The following is a 16,100-nucleotide window of genomic DNA, read 5'->3' as shown; positions in this document are numbered from 1 at the left end:
TGATGTCACTGCCGGGGGGTGTAGTAGGAGGGTGATGTCACTGACGGGGTGTGTAGTAGGGGGGTGATGTCACTGCCGGGGGGTGTAGTAGGGGGCTGTGTTGCCTGGAGGAGCAGATTGTAGACAACAGAGGGATCCATAGACTGATAATCGGGTGGGAGACCTCAGTATGGTGACTGTCCAGGCTGCTGCTGATCATGAATTACTAAGGGACAGTGTGAGTAATGCGTGGTGTCTGGCTGTCCCGCTGCTGCGCTTTCCCCACGCTCCCTAAGTTGGTTTTCTTTGTCTCCTCGCCCTTACCCCAGCTGACACAGAGTCCTTGCCTCCCCCTCCCTCGCTCCTCCCCCTCCTCCCCACCACATTTCCCAGCCCCCTCCTCCTCTTCCCTATCAGCTGTTCATAAATCATTCATCCTGCGCTGGCTCCGGTCCAGACTCTGCTGCCATTACTGCTGCTTCCTCCACCACCCGCGGGCCATTATATCCGCACACACCGCTCGCTGTGTCTGCTGCCGTCATGTCGGGGATAGAGGAGAGCGGCGTTCATGTGTGTGACAGCCTGCCCCTCCCCCTGCAGGGTGACACAGACAGAAGGGAGCTATGAGCCTGCCCCTCCCCCTGCAGGGTGATACAGACAGAAGGGAGCTAGGAGCCTGCCCCTCCCCCTGCAGGGTGACACAGACAGAAGGGAGCTATTAGTCTGTCCCTCCCCCTGCAGGGTGACACAGTGACACAGACAGAGGCGAGCTATGAGCCTGCCCCTCCCCTTACAGGGTGACACAGACAGAAGTGAGCTATGAGTCTGTCCCTCCCCCTGCAGGGTGACACAGACAGAAGTGAGCTATGAGCCTGCCCCTCCCCCTGCAGGGTGACAGACAGAAGGGAGCTATGAGCCTGCCCCTCCCCCTGCAGGGTGACACAGTGACCCAGACAGAAGGGAGCTATGAGCCTGCCCCTCCCCTTACAGGGTGACACAGACAGAAGAGAGCTATGAGTCTGTCCCTCCCCCTGCAGGGTGACACAGTGACAAAGACAGAAGCGAGCTATGAGCCTGCCCCTCCCCTTACAGGGTGACAGACAGAAGCGAGCTATGAGCCTGCCCCTCCCTTTACAGGGTGACACAGAGAGAAGGGAGCTATGAGCCTGCCCCTCCCCCTGCAGGGTGACACAATCCAGTTAAAGTTTCTTTTGCGCATGTGCGCACCTCCCGGTGGGCCGCCCGCCCCGACGCTGCTGGACGCAATGACACTGTGCGCCCCTAACTTTTACTATCGGAAGCCATCCATCAATGGCATAAAACTATTCGACCATCCACTATCGATGCCAAAACATCGAGCACTAGGTCCCAACCATCGAAGTTTTGGGAACATCGATAGTCGATGGCCAGCACTAACACAGACAGAAGGGAGCTATGAGCTGCCCCTCCCCCTGCAGGGTGACGGAGACAGAAGGGTGCTATGAGCCTGCCCCTCCCCCTGCAGGGTGACACAGACAGAAGGGAGCTATGAGCCTGCCCCTCCCCCTGCAGGGTGACACAGACAGAAGGGAGCTATGAGCCTGCCCCTCCCACTGCAGGGTGACACAAACTAGGGATGGCCATCGGCACATCCCCCATAGATGGTTGCCATCAATGCCTTCTAGAGCATCGATGGTTTCTGCCATCGCTTAGCCACGGATGCGCAAAATAAACTTTAGCCATCAATCCAGTTAAAGTTTCTTTTGCGCATGTGCGCACCTCCCGGTGGGCCGCCCGCACCGACGCTGCTGGACGCAATGACACTGTGCGCATGCGCCCCCAACTTTTACTATCGGAAGCCATCCATCGATGGCATAAAATTATTCGACCATCCACTATCGATGCCCAAAACATCGAGCACTAGGTCCCAACTATTGAAGTTTTGGGAACATCGATAGTCGATGGCCAGCACTAACACAGACAGAAGGGAGCTATGAGCTGCCCCTCCTCCTGCAGGGTGACGGAGACAGAAGGGTGCTATGAGCCTGCCCCTCCCCCTGCAGGGTGCCACAGACAGAAGGGTGCTATGAGCCTGCCCCTCCCCCTGCAGGGTGACACAGACAGAAGTGAGCTATGATCCTGCCCCTCCCACTGCAGGGTGACGCAGACAGAAGGGAGCTATGAGCCTGCCCCTCCCTCTGCAGGGTGACGCAGACAGAAGGGAGCTATGAGCCTGCCCCTCCCTCTGCAGGGTGACGCAGACAGAAGGGAGCTATGAGCCTGCCCCTCCCTCTGCAGGGTGACGCAGACAGAAGGGAGCTATGAGCCTGTCCCTCCCTCTGCAGGGTGACACAGACAGAAGGGAGCTATGAGCTGGCCCCTCCCCCTGCAGGGTGACACACACAGAAGGGAGCTATTAGTCTGTCCCTCCCCCTGCAGGGTGACACAGTGACACAGACAGACGGGAGCTATGAGCCTGCCCCTCCCCCTGCAGGGTGACGCAGACAGAAGGGAGCTATGAGCCCGCCCCTCCCCCTGCAGGGTGACGCAGACAGAAGGGAGCTATGAGCCTGCCCCTCCCCCTGCAGGGTGACACAGACAGAAGGGAGCTATGAGCCTGCCCCTCCCCCTGCAGGGTGACGCAGACAGAAGGGAGCTATGATCCTGCCCCTCCCCCTGCAGGGTGACACAGACAGAAGGGAGCTATGAGCCTGCCCCTCCCCCTGCAGGGTGACACAGACAGAAGGGAGCTATGAGCCTGCCCCTCCCCCTGCAGGGTGACGCAGACAGAAGGGAGCTATGATCCTGCCCCTCCCTCTGCAGGGGGTGACACAGACAGAAGGGAGCTATGAGCTGGCCCCTCCCCCTGCAGGGTGACACAGACAGAAGCGAGCTATGAGCCTGCCCCTCCCCCTGCAGGGTGACACAGACAGAAGGGAGCTATGAGCCTGCCCCTCCCCCTGCAGGGTGACGCAGACAGAAGGGAGCTATGATCCTGCCCCTCCCTCTGCAGGGGGTGACACAGACAGAAGGGAGCTATGAGCTGGCCCCTCCCCCTGCAGGGTGACACAGACAGAAGCGAGCTATGAGCCTGCCCCTCCCCCTGCAGGGTGACACAGACAGGAGAGTATGCGCATTTTTCTCTTGCTGCAGTCTGTCTGAAACATAACATCTCTGTTGCCCCTGGGGGTAAGATAATGATAAACATCCCCTCACACCTGTACCTTCCCCAGGGGGCAGTTTTACATCATTAGATTGAGCAAGTTGCAGCGTATTGCATCACAGGAGGGTACTGGGTGTGTGTGTGTATATATGTGTATGTGTGTGGTGTGCATATGTATTTATGTATGTATGTATGTGTGTGGTGTGCATATGTATGTATGGGGTGTGGTGCGCTGTATGTGTGGTGTGTGTATAGATAGATAGATCCTGTATCTAAGTACCAGTGACCAGCAGCATGACACTTGCCGGCAGGACAATGTTGTGGCCGGGTGCCGGATGGGTTCCCGACAGTCGGGATCCCGACAGTCATTTACCCGACGTCGGGATCCCGACAGTCATTTACCCGACGTCGGGATCCCGACTGTCAAAACGCCGGCAGCCGGGTGACCGACGGCCACCCGCTATTTTCCCTCGTGGGGGTCCACGACGCCCACGAGGGAGAATAGAATAGGTGGCAGCGTGGCGATCCAAGCGAGCCCGCAAGGGGCTTTTTTGCACTCGCCATGCTGTCTGACTCCGGGCAGTCGGGATCCCAACGTCGGGATAATGACTGTCGGGATCCCGACTGTCGGAGTCCCATACCACACCCGTTGTGGCCGGCTAGCAGATGAGGAAGACTCATTGCGTCGTTAATCAGCTCTCTCTTTGCCTAAAGCCGCTGGCTGGCAAACACCCTCCCGGACCTTACCCAGAGTCTGCCCATCCCCAGCACATTGCAGAAGACCACGAATCGGTAGATTGGTTGTCATCTCAACCCACCCGTTAATACCCATTTCCCTTCACCGTCATTGCTCGCTACCAGGGTTCAGCCCGGTCCATCCAAGGTTTATCGTCCAGGGTTACCGTGTAACCTATCAGTGTGAAAGAGGTAGGCCCGGAATGACATGGGTCCAAGCTGCTGTGTGAAAGGGGGTGTTGGTCCCCGGATGAAGGCAGGATGCAGAGCGTACACCAGTAGGCCAACGACCAATATTCCGCGCCCGTCTGCCATGTATGTATAGGAACCGCCCATCCCGTCGGCCGAGGGAACCCGCCATGTTTTCGTTGTGCTAATGAATCATGTTTCTGTGTATAAGCGCAAAATGGATGTTTTTTTCAGATCTGGCCGACGGACTAAGCCTCCCCCAGAAGATTTAATGTAGTGTTACTCCTGCAGGTGTCCTTTCCGGAAAGGGGTGGTGAACGCGATGTTCTGCATCTCTACCCAGCCCTGAGGAAAAGTGGCGGCCATCTGCGGGTCTCCTGAGGGGACTTGGCAGCACCCAGCACCCTCAAACTGAGCTGAGAACTTTACGTTACTACCCCCTGCCCCCCCTGCTGTCTGTGCACCGTACAATACACACTGGTCGGCTTCCGCCCCCTTCCCTGTCCTTGCGCCGACCCAAGCCCCCCATCCCCTCCGTGCCGGCTTTTCACTGAGAGTAGGCGCGTAGTGGGGTCCCACACATTGTTCACGACTTGGCGAGTGCGGTAAAAATAGCTCCGTCCGTAATTGGGAGGTTCCCAGTTGCTCGTGCCTGGATTATAACCCAAAGGGGCGCACTGTGAAACCGGTGGTAAGTGGGTAAGGCCGTAAGTAGGTAGATGAGGCAGATCTGTAATGGGAATTACCGCTTGGGATACATTTGGGGGGAGGGGTTACTTAATGGCGGGAAGGGATTGTGTAGCCGCTCGGCGTAGCGTCCAGATGCCCACATGCCAACGCTTACGCAGATTGTTCCTCCGTTTCCGCTACGGTGGCACCTTTTGGGCAAAGATGTGTCTTAATTTGCCTGAAAACCAAACGGTCTTGAAGCACAGACTTGGGTGTGTCAGGATTATGTGGTTCTCCAGCTGTTGCAGAACTACAAGTCCCAGCACGCCCGGCCTATGCTTTACACTGGTATTCTATATGTATTTCTTTCTCTCTGGATTTCTGAGTTTTATGTCATGTGTTTTATTTTTTCGCCTCTATAACCCGGGACCTGTCTCTATCTTGGGTCTCTCTGTTCTATCTCCCCTCTCCCCTCTCACCTACACTCAGCAACCACGGCCCCCCAAATCTTACGCCCGCATACTCCCACCCGCACGCACTGCCTCGTGTGTCGTTCCTGTACTGATCCTGTCTGTGTTCTTTCCAGGTTCTGCTGTGATCTTGGCGCTCGCCCCATCGGTGACCTCCTCCCCCCGGCCTCGATGACACAGTAAGTCCCACGTGTATGTATTGGTGGTAAATCTATGGGGGGGTTGGGGGTGTAGCTTTCACTCTGGTTCGAATGTACTAAGCCATGGCGAGTCTAAAAATGGAGAGAGATAAAGTTCAAGCCAATCAGGTCCTGTCAATGGTATGCTTAGACACTGGCCGCCCCGCAGGCGATTGGTCTTCCTAATGGGCGAGGCGCGATCCTTTCTATGGAATCTCCTAATAGGGGATTTAGGTGGATTCTAGATGCCACTTTTGGGTGAAAAGAGGAATGGAGAACCCTCTGTGCCACACTTCCTGGGTCTCCTAGTTAAAAATGACGGTACTTGTTTCCTAGCACGGCCACAACGATCATGATCGTGGGCATCGTGAGGAAAAATCGGGGGCATCGCGGGCCCGCGATTTCCCCATAGGGAACAATGTTAAATACCTCAATTTAGCCGCGATGCCCCCGATTTTCCCATAGGAAACAATGTTAAATGGCTCAATTTACCCAAATCATCATAGGGAACAATGGGAAATGGGCCATAAACCCCCCAAAACACCCCTGAACAGTGAAATGTCCCCCCAAAAGTATTTTATGCCACCCCACGATCAACGCGAACCCGAAGCGTGGCGAGCGCAGCGGTACGCGTCCTCCGACCTTTTCATACCCCCACTATCCACTAGGGCGTGGAGTTGAGAATAGAATAGTGTGGCGAGCATAGCGAGCCACCGAGCCCGAAGCGTGGCGAGCGGACGCGGATACCTGTGAAGCCCGCGAAGGGACGCGTTTACCTTTGAAGGTATCCGCGTCCCCTCGCGGGGCTCGCTGCGCTCGCCACGCTTCGGGTTCGCGTTGATCGTGGGGTGGCGTAAAGTACTTTTGGGGGGACATTTCACTGTTCTGGGGTGTTTTTGGGGCTTTCTGGCCCATTTACCATTGTTCCCTATGTTGATTTGGTGAAATTGAGGTATTTAACATTGTTCCCTATGAGAAATCGGGGGCATCGCGGGTACATTGAGCCATTTAACATTGTTTCCTATGGGGAAATCGTGGGCATCGCGTCTGGACCATTTAAGCCTTTTTTAGCCGCATACGACGCGACCGACGCGATTTTGACTATTTTCAATGCATTTCAATGGGAAAATCGGGGGCATCGCGTCGGTCGCGTCGTATACCACTAAAAATGACACACGATGCCCGCGATTGTGGCCGTGCTAGGAAACAAGTACCAAAATGACTTTTGATAGGGGGTATAGGCAGTGGGCAGTGTAACTCCTGGACCGCCCTCTTTGCCCCATAGTCCCAGTGTCCCCTAGTGTAATCACTTTATTAATCATTGTACGCATGTATTGCCATATTGGACTCTGTTGGTGACTCTGTATCTGTGTATGTGATGTAGAACTGTATTCCTGAGAGGTATTCGAACGCACTGCATGTTTGTAATTAGCTTCAGTCCACGCCAAGGAGCGCGGTTCCTCTATATGGTCTCTAGCGGGTGGAGACCGGATGACTTGTTTGTATTTAAGCAGCGTTTGTGCAGTTTTGTTTGCTGTATAACTGGATTAGTTTGTTTAGTTTGTGTAGACTTTAAGATCTTTTGTTAATTGACTATATGGGGGGTAGGAGGGAGGCTGGACTGCGCATCCAAATTCTAAAAAAACTTCTCTGAAGGACAAGTCGGACCTAATTTCCCCTGAGCTCCCCCGGCAGCCTCCCCTGGGAGGCTCACTACGATTTGGCACTTTGTGCCATTTTTTACATGGTATAAATCGCATACAATTTATCCCGTGTAATTCGCGGGGGGGCAGGAGGTCCGGGAAGCGCTGAGCGGACAGCGGCACAGATTTTTTTTTAAATAGGCCTGCCGCTGATTGACTGAGAGAACTCTCTCTTAGCCAATCAGCTGCGAGAGAGCACTCTCAGTCAATCAACGGCAGGCCTATCTTTTGAATTTTTTTTTTTTACGTTCTGCCGTCGCTGTCTGCAGTCTCCACTCAGCGTTTCCTGGACACTGCGGACTACCTGCCCCACATGGCGCTGCACCCGCAGCCCGCCCCCCCTTCACATAGGTGTGTGCCAGCGGTGCTTCGCCACTGGCACACACCTCCGCATCGGACCCAACACATCGTGGGTGCTAAAAAATTACCCACGATGCGCCTCTGATGGGTCAGATCCAACCGATTGAATCTGCAGCAGGTTCAATCTGTCGGGTCTGACACGATGCACATGGGACCGCACATTGGGTCTTATGGGGTGTGAAAAACATCTGGTTTGGGCCGATTTCTTGGCCCCATAAGTCTCAATCGAGGGAAATCGACCCAAAACGGATAAGTGTATGGGGGCCTATACATAACAACCCCCCCCCCCTGTGCCAGCTCAGACCAACTGCACCAAGCAGCACACAAGTGACAGGTAGACGTGTAACTGGTAGGGTGCTTACACACTGGGCTGAAAATCTCTCGGTGCATCCACACTGCGCAGTTTTTATCCGCTTTGGCGTTTTTTCCCCCCCCGGGCGTGAATGTTACCATGCAGGGTGGCACTGAACAGCACTTTTCCAGGGAGATTGGCTAGTAGGACGGCACCTGGGGGCTTATGGAGCCTACACACAGGGCTGGTACTCAGCGCTCCAGCCAAAGACTTGCTCCATGAGTGGGGGGGTTTGCGTCCGCTCCTTTGGCATGTGGGCGCGGTGTGCCAGCACGCTGATTATTAATCGCCGGGAGATTAATCACTTTCGCTATGGCTCCACGCCATTAAATGAAGTAACATCGCTCAGTGCATGCCTGTATATTGCTACGTGTGTGTGGGGCCCTTTACTCAGTGGCTGATGGGGGCCCATCTGTTAACGGCACCCAGTAAATGGTGGGGCTTATTATCACTACGGCAGAGGTGTCATTAAAACCCTTGATTACGTGCGTCCACTTGTGTCCCCACTCGGTTCTCGGAAATGAGTGAGCGCCGGCGGCGGGTGCCGCGTACGCGCCTGTCTCCTCACGTGTATGTGCAACAGTTCACATTGAGTTGTGCAAGTTTGTTTTAGGGAGGTGGTGGTGGTGGGGGGGGGGGGGGGGTTACGTAACGCCGGCTTCTGAGAAAGTGGAAGTGTGATGCGAAAAGAGGATGAACGCTCTGCAGCCCGGCGGTAATGCTCTGCAGCAGGGCAGCAATGCTTTTGCGCATCATGGCTGGCATGTGAGGGGTTAAAGGAGGGACTCTATCGATTTTGGTGGTACGCATTGTTTCACAGCTGCAGAGCATCACCACAGTGTCTGATGACATAGTTTGTGGCGATGCTCTGCTGCCAATGTTTGCGCAGAGAAACTGCGGGATTGTTCAGCGTTAATTACAGGTTGTAGCTGCTCTACTGGGTGATTTTACGGCCCCTTAATAGGCTTACTTACATGCCGGAGACAATGTCTATTTTAGGGTTAGTGTCCCTGCCAAGTAAGAGGTTAATACTGTGACGCGTCTTAGACGTTCGCTGACAGCGTGTGTATGCGGCCCTCAATCTCCCCCTCTGTATGCGTGGTGGTGAGAACAGAACGTCTCGCTATATACCAGCTGTGTGATAGGGAATGACCTCATCTCTCAGCCCCCCACTTATCTCTGTGTAACCTGTCCCCCCTCACCACACACAGTGTTTCTATACTGGCTGTGTGATATATAGTGACCTCATCTCTCAGCCCCCATTTATCTCTGTGTAACCTGTCCCCCATTCCTCATCATCCTGTACTCAGCCAGTCTCCTGCCTTCTGTATCCCTCCTCACCACACACAGTCTCTCTATACCGGCTGTGTGATCGGGAATGACCTCATCTCTCAGCCCCCCACTTATCTCTGTGTAACCTCTCCCCCTATTCCTCATCACCCTTTACTCAGCCAGTCTCCTGCCTTCTGTATCCCTCCTCACCACACACATTCTATCTATACCGGCTGTGTGACATGTAGTGACCTTGGGTGAGATTTAATAGGATGAGAGATTCAGAAAGTGAGAGATTTGGTAAGAAATCTCCAGTTTTTTTAAAGCGGCAATCATTTACACTTCAAAATCAAACTGGTTTTGCCATGTAAATGTTTGCCGCTTTAAAAAAACTGGAGATTTCTTACCAAATCTCTCACTTTCTGAATCGCTCATCCAATTAAATCTCATCTCTCAGCCCCCCACTTATCTCTGTGTAACCTTTCCCCCCATTCCTCATCATCCTGCACTCAGCCAGTCTCCTGCCTCCTCTACCCCCTCACCACACACAGTCTCTCTATACCAGCTGTGTGACATGTAGTGACCTCATCTCTTAGCCCCCCCAATTATCTGTGTAACCTGTCCCCCATTCCTCATCACCCGGTACTCAGCCAGTCTCCTGCCTCCTGTATCCCCCTCACCACACACAGTCTCTCTATACTGGCTGTGTGATGTGTAGTGACCTCATCTCTCAGCCCCCCACTTATATCTGCTCTGCGTAACCTGTCCCCCATTCCTCATCACCCTGTACTCAGCCAGTCTCCTGCCTCCTCTACCCCCTCACCACACACAGTCTCTCTATACCGGCTGTGTGACATGTAGTGACCTCATCTCTCAGCCCCCCCAATTATCTGCGTAACCTGTCCCCCATTCCTCATCACCCTGTACTCAGCCAGTCTCCTGTCTCCTGTATCCCCCTCACCACACACAGTTCTCTATACCGGCTGTAAGATACGGAGTGACCTCATCTCTCAGCCCCCCACTTATCTCTGTGTAACCTGTCCCACATTCCTCCTCATCCTGTACTCAGCCAGTCTTCTGCCTCCTGTATCCCTCCCTCACCACACACAGTCTCTCTATACCGGCTGTGTGATGGGGAATGACCTCATCTCTCAGCCCCCCACTTATCTCTGTGTAACCTTTCCCCCATTCCTCATCATCCTGCACTCAGCCAGTCTCCTGCCTCCTCTACCCCCTCACCACACACAGTCTCTCTATACCAGCTGTGTGACATGTAGTGACCTCATCTCTCAGCCCCCCCAATTATCTGTGTAACATGTTCCCCATCACCCTGTACTCAGCCAGTCTCCTGCCTCCTGTATTACCCCTCACCACACACAGCAGTCTCTCTATACTGGCTGTGTGATATATAGTGACCTCATCTCTCAGCCCACTAAACCACACCCTCCCCCCCACTCATCTCTGTGTAACCTGTCCCCCATTCCTCCTCATCCTGTACTCAGCCAGTCTCCTGCCCCCTGTATCCCTCCTCACCACACACAGTCTCTCTATACCGGCTGTGTGATATGTAGTGACCTCCTCTCTCAGCCCCCCACTTATCTCTGTGTAACCTCTCCCCCCATTCCTCATCACCCTTTACTAAGCCAGTCTCCTGCCTTCTGTATCCCTCCTCACCACACACAGTCTCTCTATACCGGCTGTGTGATGGGGAATTACCTCATCTCTCAGCCCCCCACTTATCTCTGTGTAACCTGTCCCCCATTCCTTATCACCCTGTACGCAGCCAGTCTCCTGCCTCCTGTATTCCCCTCACCATACACAGTTTCTCTATACCGGCTGTGTGATATATAGTGACCTCATCTCTCAGCCCCCCACTTATCTCTGTGTAACCTGTCCCCCATTCCTCATCATCCTGCACTCAGCCAGTCTCCTGCCTCCTCTACCCCTCACCACACACAATCTCTCTATACCGTCTGTGTGATGGGGAATTACCTCATCTCTCAGCCCCCCACTTATCTCTGTGTAACCTGTCCCCCCATTCCTCATCATCCTGCACTCAGCCAGTCTCCTGCCTCCTCACCACACACAGTCTCTCTATACCGGCTGTGTGATCTATAGTGACCTCATCTCTCAGCCCCCCACTTATCTCTGTGTAACCTGTCCCCCATTCCTCATCATCCTGCACTCAGCCAGTCTCCTGCCTCCTCTACCCCCTCACCACGCACAGTCTCTCTATACCAGCTGTGTGACATGTAGTGACCTCATCTCTTAGCCCCCCCAATTATCTGTGTAACCTGTCCCCCATTCCTCATCACCCGGTACTCAGCCAGTCTCCTGCCTCCTGTATCCCCCTCACCATACACAGTCTCTCTATACCGGCTGTGTGACATGTAGTGACCTCATCTCTCAGCCCCCCACTTATCTCTGTGTAACCTGTCCCCCATTCCTCATCATCCTGCACTCAGCCAGTCTCCTGCCTCCTCTACCCCCTCACCACACACAGTCTCTCTATACCGGCTGTGTGATATGTAGTGACCTCCTCTCTCAGCCTCCACTTATCTCTGTGTAACCTCTCCCCCCATTCCTCATCACCCTGTACTCAGCCAGTCTCCTGCCTCCTGTATCCCCCTCACCACACACAGTCTCTCTATACCAGCTGTGTGATATATAGTGACCTCATCTCTCAGTCCCCCACTTATCTCTGTGTAACCTGTCCCCCATTCCTCCTCATCCTGCACTCAGCCAGTCTCCTGCCTCCTCTACCCCCTCACCACACACAGTCTCTCTATACCGGCACTAGGTTGACACCTAAAAAGGGTTGACAAACCTTAGGTTGACACAAGCTTATGTTCGACATAGGCAAGGCCGACACTCAAAAGGATTATTCAGGATTTGTTTTTCAAAAAAGGTGTTTTTCTTTCAAACTTTACTGGGCATAGTGAGAGAATATAATAGGGTGTTGAGCGCAGCGAGGGGACTCGTACCGACATATATACAGTGTCCATGTTGGTGTACGATTACACCCAAAAAATCATGGAAATCTCATGTTGACTTGCCTATGCCGACCATAAGCTTATGTCAACCATTTATTTATTTATTTATTTATTTATTAGCAGTTTCTTATATAGCGCACACAGATTCCGCAGCGCTGTACAGAGAATATTTGAACAATCACATCAGTCTCTGCCCCAGTGGAGCTTACAATCTATATTCCCTACCACATGTACACGCTCACACAGACATCCTAGGGTTAATTTGTTGGGAGCCAATTAGCCTACCAGTATATTATGTTTGGATTGTGGGAGGGAACCGGAGCACCCGGAGGAAACCCACGCATGTAAGGGGAGAATATACAAACTCCACACAGATAAGGCCATGTTAGTGGTCGACGTAGACCGTTACCCTGGTGCGCACTCCCTTCTTCTGTTGCAATCTCTTCTTTCTGTCGCATTGTGTGTCTCTCTCTTTTGTTTCTCTCTCTCTCACATCTGTGTTTCTCTCTGTCTCCCCCCCCCCCTCCTTCCTGTGTGTGTGTGTGTGTGTATGTGTGTGTCTGCCTTGCTCTCACTCTGTTGTCTGTGTCAGTCTCTTGTGTTGTCCTCTGTCTACTACTGTCCCTCTACTCTCTCCCTCGCCCTCCTTTGTCTCTCCCCCCATCCTGTTCTCTGATGTCCCTTCCGTCCCCCTCTCCTGCAGTCACATTGTATATATGGGGGAGACCGGCTCCTTCCCCATGTTACACAGGGCTGCACTGCATCCTCCTCCTCCTGCTCTGCACATTGTGTGCCGCCGATGTCAGTCCACCTTAACTCTCTGCTGGCTGTTCCACCTTAAGGCAGCGGTGGGCTGGGCGTGGGCGTGGTGTGTGGTCAGGGAATCCCAGTGTGGGTGTGGTTCGGGTGTGCAGTGACATCATCACTGTCCCTTTAAACTTGGCTGTGTGAGCGATGGCGGAGGTGAGGGAGGGCGGAGCTCGCTGCGGGAAGAGGAGCGTGAGAGAGCGCCCGATAAAGTCACAGTGAGCGGCACACCGGCGGCGCTGCTGTCTCTCCGGGAGCTGTCTCTCGCACAACGTGTTTGGGTGGAGTTGGGGGAGTGCTGTTAGGACCCTCCCATGGCAGCTGTCTCTTTGTCCTGGAGGTGAGTGACAGCTAGAGCTGGACTTTGTTATTAACTTAGTGTTGTCCTTTACCCGTGGCTGTCTCTTCCTTTATTGTGTAATCTCTGATTCCATCACGGTCTGTCTTTCTTTTATCCTTCCGGTCTCTCTCGCTCATTCTTATCCTTGTCTCTTGTGTCTGCTCTGTCTCTCTCTCTCTCTCTCTCTCTCTCTCTCTCTCTCTCTCTCTCTCTCTCTCTCTCTCTCTCTCTCTCTCTCTCTCTCTCTCTGTTTGTGTGTGTCTCTCTCTGTTTGTGTGTCTTTGTGTGTCTGTGTCTCTGTGTGTCTGTGTATGTTTGTGTGTCTCTGTGTGTGTGTGTCTCTGTGTGTGTGTTTGTCTCTCTCTGTCTCTGTGTGTGTGTGTGTGTGTGTGTGTGTGTGTGTGTGTGTGGGGGGGGGGGGTAGTCTCTGTGTGTGTGTGTGTCTGGCTCTCTCTGTCTCTCTCTCTGTCTGTCTCTCTGTCTCTCACTCACTCACACTCTCTCTCTCATTGTCTCAGTGAGCTCTCTGTTGATGACCCCCCCCCCCCCCCCATATAATGTTGTTCTTGTGCAGTGTTGCCTGGTCATGTGACCTATACAGCTCCTAACCCCTTCCCTGCCCAGTCCCATTCAGTGCCCACAGCATGCTGGCAGCTATTGACCCTTTCCTCTCTGTATCCTCCCCCCCAGCACCGTAACACGCTGCTGACGCGCTGGGGAAGTCCTGGCCTGACGCACTCTGTGGGCGGAGGAGATAATGGGGAAATTAAGGGGAACTTGATTTTCTTTGTTTATGACCTTTATTGTGAATACTAGATGTATTCCTGTTACAGGGCCTGTGGCGGGTGTGCTGTGGCGGGTGTCCTGTGCCCGGCATGCTGCCCATGGGTGTGCTTCACTGGGTAGAAAATGTCTAGGACAACCACTAATGGTTGACAGTGAGTAGGTCGACACGTTGCAATGGTCAACATACCCAAGGTTGATATTGACAAAAGGTTGACACAAGCTTTTGGTCGACATAGACATGTTCAACATGAATAAGGTCGAAATGAGTCTTTCACATTTTTTTTTTTTTCAAACAAAGGTTATTACCATCCCAGTGGGCACAGAGCATTCAGCGAGCCATGCCAGGGGACCGGGTACACTTCTACGACACAAAAAAAGTGAAAAACTCATGTCTAGCTTATGTATGTCGACCATAAGCATGTGTCGGCCTTTTGTTAATGTCACCCATTTCAAGGTGTTGACCTAGTAACTCAACCTAGACATTGTCTGTCTGCGATTTATACCTTAACACTGGCGTGTCGGCGGTACTGTGTGTGGCGTGTCGGCGGTACTGTGTGTGGCGTGTCGGCGGTACTGTGTGTGGCGTGTCGGCGGTACTGTGTGTGCCGTGTCGGCGGTGCTGTGTGTGCCGTGGCGGCGGTGCTGTGTGTGCCGTGTCGGCGGTGCTGTGTGTGCCGTGTCGGCGGTACTGTGTGTGCCGGTCACCGTGTACTCTTCTGATCTCTAGCTTACAGACGTGGGGGCAGACGATGACACTGTAAATACATCTGTAACAACATCTCATTTTCCTGACGTCTCCTCCACTCCTTCCGTTCCTGCTGATCCTGTGAGGGGTTAATCCTATTACACGTGTCTGTGTGTAGTCTGAGTGGTGGGTGACACACAAGGGGTGTGTGTTCTACGTGGTCGCTGAGTAACACTCTTCTGTGTGTGAGTCCGGGGGAAACTGACTCAGACAACGCGTGGGGCGATGTATCTGTCATCATAACATCTCGTAGTCTTCACACTTCCGGGGGGGCTCATAGCTCCCTTCTGTCTGTGTCACCCTGCAGGGGGAGGGGCAGGCTCTGTCTCATCGGCTAGTAATGGAGGTGTGTAATCAGACCGGCCCTCCGAGACCATATTTTCTGTTCACTTTACACATGTTCCAGTGACCGTACACACAGGAGCATAGCTGCACAGTGGAAAGTAATGTTTCCTGCCCCCTAGTGGCAACTCCAGGATTATACTTGCTCTGTCCACCATTATGGCCGTGCTGGCTCTATACTGACTCCTGCTGTCCATCTGCGAGAAGACACTCTCTCAATCCTCTTCCTTTTTTTTTGCTAGACTCTCTTGGTGACATCGTGGACATCATGCTCCCCCCACTGCGACTGCACCTCCGCCTGTGAAGCTGAACACACTGAAACGGTACCTCTTTTGCGCCCGCGTTGCATCAGCCGGACCAGTTGCACTATCTAGGTTTCCGACCCCCATTGTGACACTATCTCTCTTCTTCCCTTTGGAAACGCCCCACTCCCCTTCCGTCGCATTGCAGTCTGGATGTATCGCTCACAGGACCAGTTTGGATCCCGCTTTCCCCGCGACCCCTTCATCGGTGGAATCAATACCGCGTGGAACCCACCTCATCCCAGAGCATGGGTCCCGTCTGGCAGGTGAGGAGCCTTCACCCTCTCTGCTGTGTACCTGGGTCTGTGTTGTCTGTGGGTAATGGTGGGATTAAACTCCTCACACAAACCCACCCTAATGTAGGCTAATAGAATGGGGGGGGGGGGGGTGTTCATTTCTGGCCTCCACTTTGGGGAACCTCAAATATTGGTGGTATCCTTGTCACCGCTCATTGGTCAGGTTCTTGCCAAGCTAAAGAGACTACCCACCCAGGGCATCAAGTGTCTTGATAAAAAATGTCATTATTCCGCAGACCTTTATATTGAGGTGTTTGACGTACGTATACCCTGTGTCATCGCTTCCCCCCCTTTCTCCTTCTGTCTTTTCCTCGCAGATGCTCTGCAAACCTTAGTCAACCTCAGCTGCCCCCTCACCTACCGTCTAGTCATGTGACAAACCTAGGCCACCCCAACAAACCTTTTTACCCTCTCGGGTAAGTGTCTGGGTTTGGGCGTC

At 53.5% G+C, this 16,100-nt stretch overlaps 1 protein-coding gene across 8 annotated transcripts in view; it reads left to right on the top strand.

Annotated features, from left to right (window-relative positions):
- Positions 1–16,100, top strand: part of KDM6B (lysine demethylase 6B) — a 77,208-nt gene that overhangs the window by 45,398 nt on the left and 15,710 nt on the right. For 4 of the 8 annotated variants that reach the window (XM_083185661.1, XM_083185666.1, XM_083185667.1 and 1 more), the window contains exons 2-5: positions 4,337–5,363; positions 15,306–15,386; positions 15,514–15,631; positions 15,979–16,077. In XM_083185661.1, coding sequence (XP_083041787.1) covers positions 15,519–15,631; positions 15,979–16,077 — 212 coding nt within the window. In that variant the 5' untranslated portion in view covers positions 4,337–5,363; positions 15,306–15,386; positions 15,514–15,518. Of the gene's footprint in view, positions 1–4,279; positions 5,364–15,305; positions 15,387–15,513; positions 15,632–15,978; positions 16,078–16,100 lie in introns of all 8 variants that reach the window. The other 4 variants (XM_083185665.1, XM_083185663.1, XM_083185670.1 and 1 more) reach the window with 2 other exon arrangements.

Source organism: Crinia signifera, chromosome 4 (assembly GCF_055691185.1).
Source record: "Crinia signifera chromosome 4, ASM5569118v1, whole genome shotgun sequence".
Lineage (NCBI taxonomy): Eukaryota > Metazoa > Chordata > Amphibia > Anura > Myobatrachidae > Crinia > Crinia signifera.
Note: the sequence above shows the minus strand (reverse complement) of the source record. Positions and strands in the feature narration are given on the sequence as shown.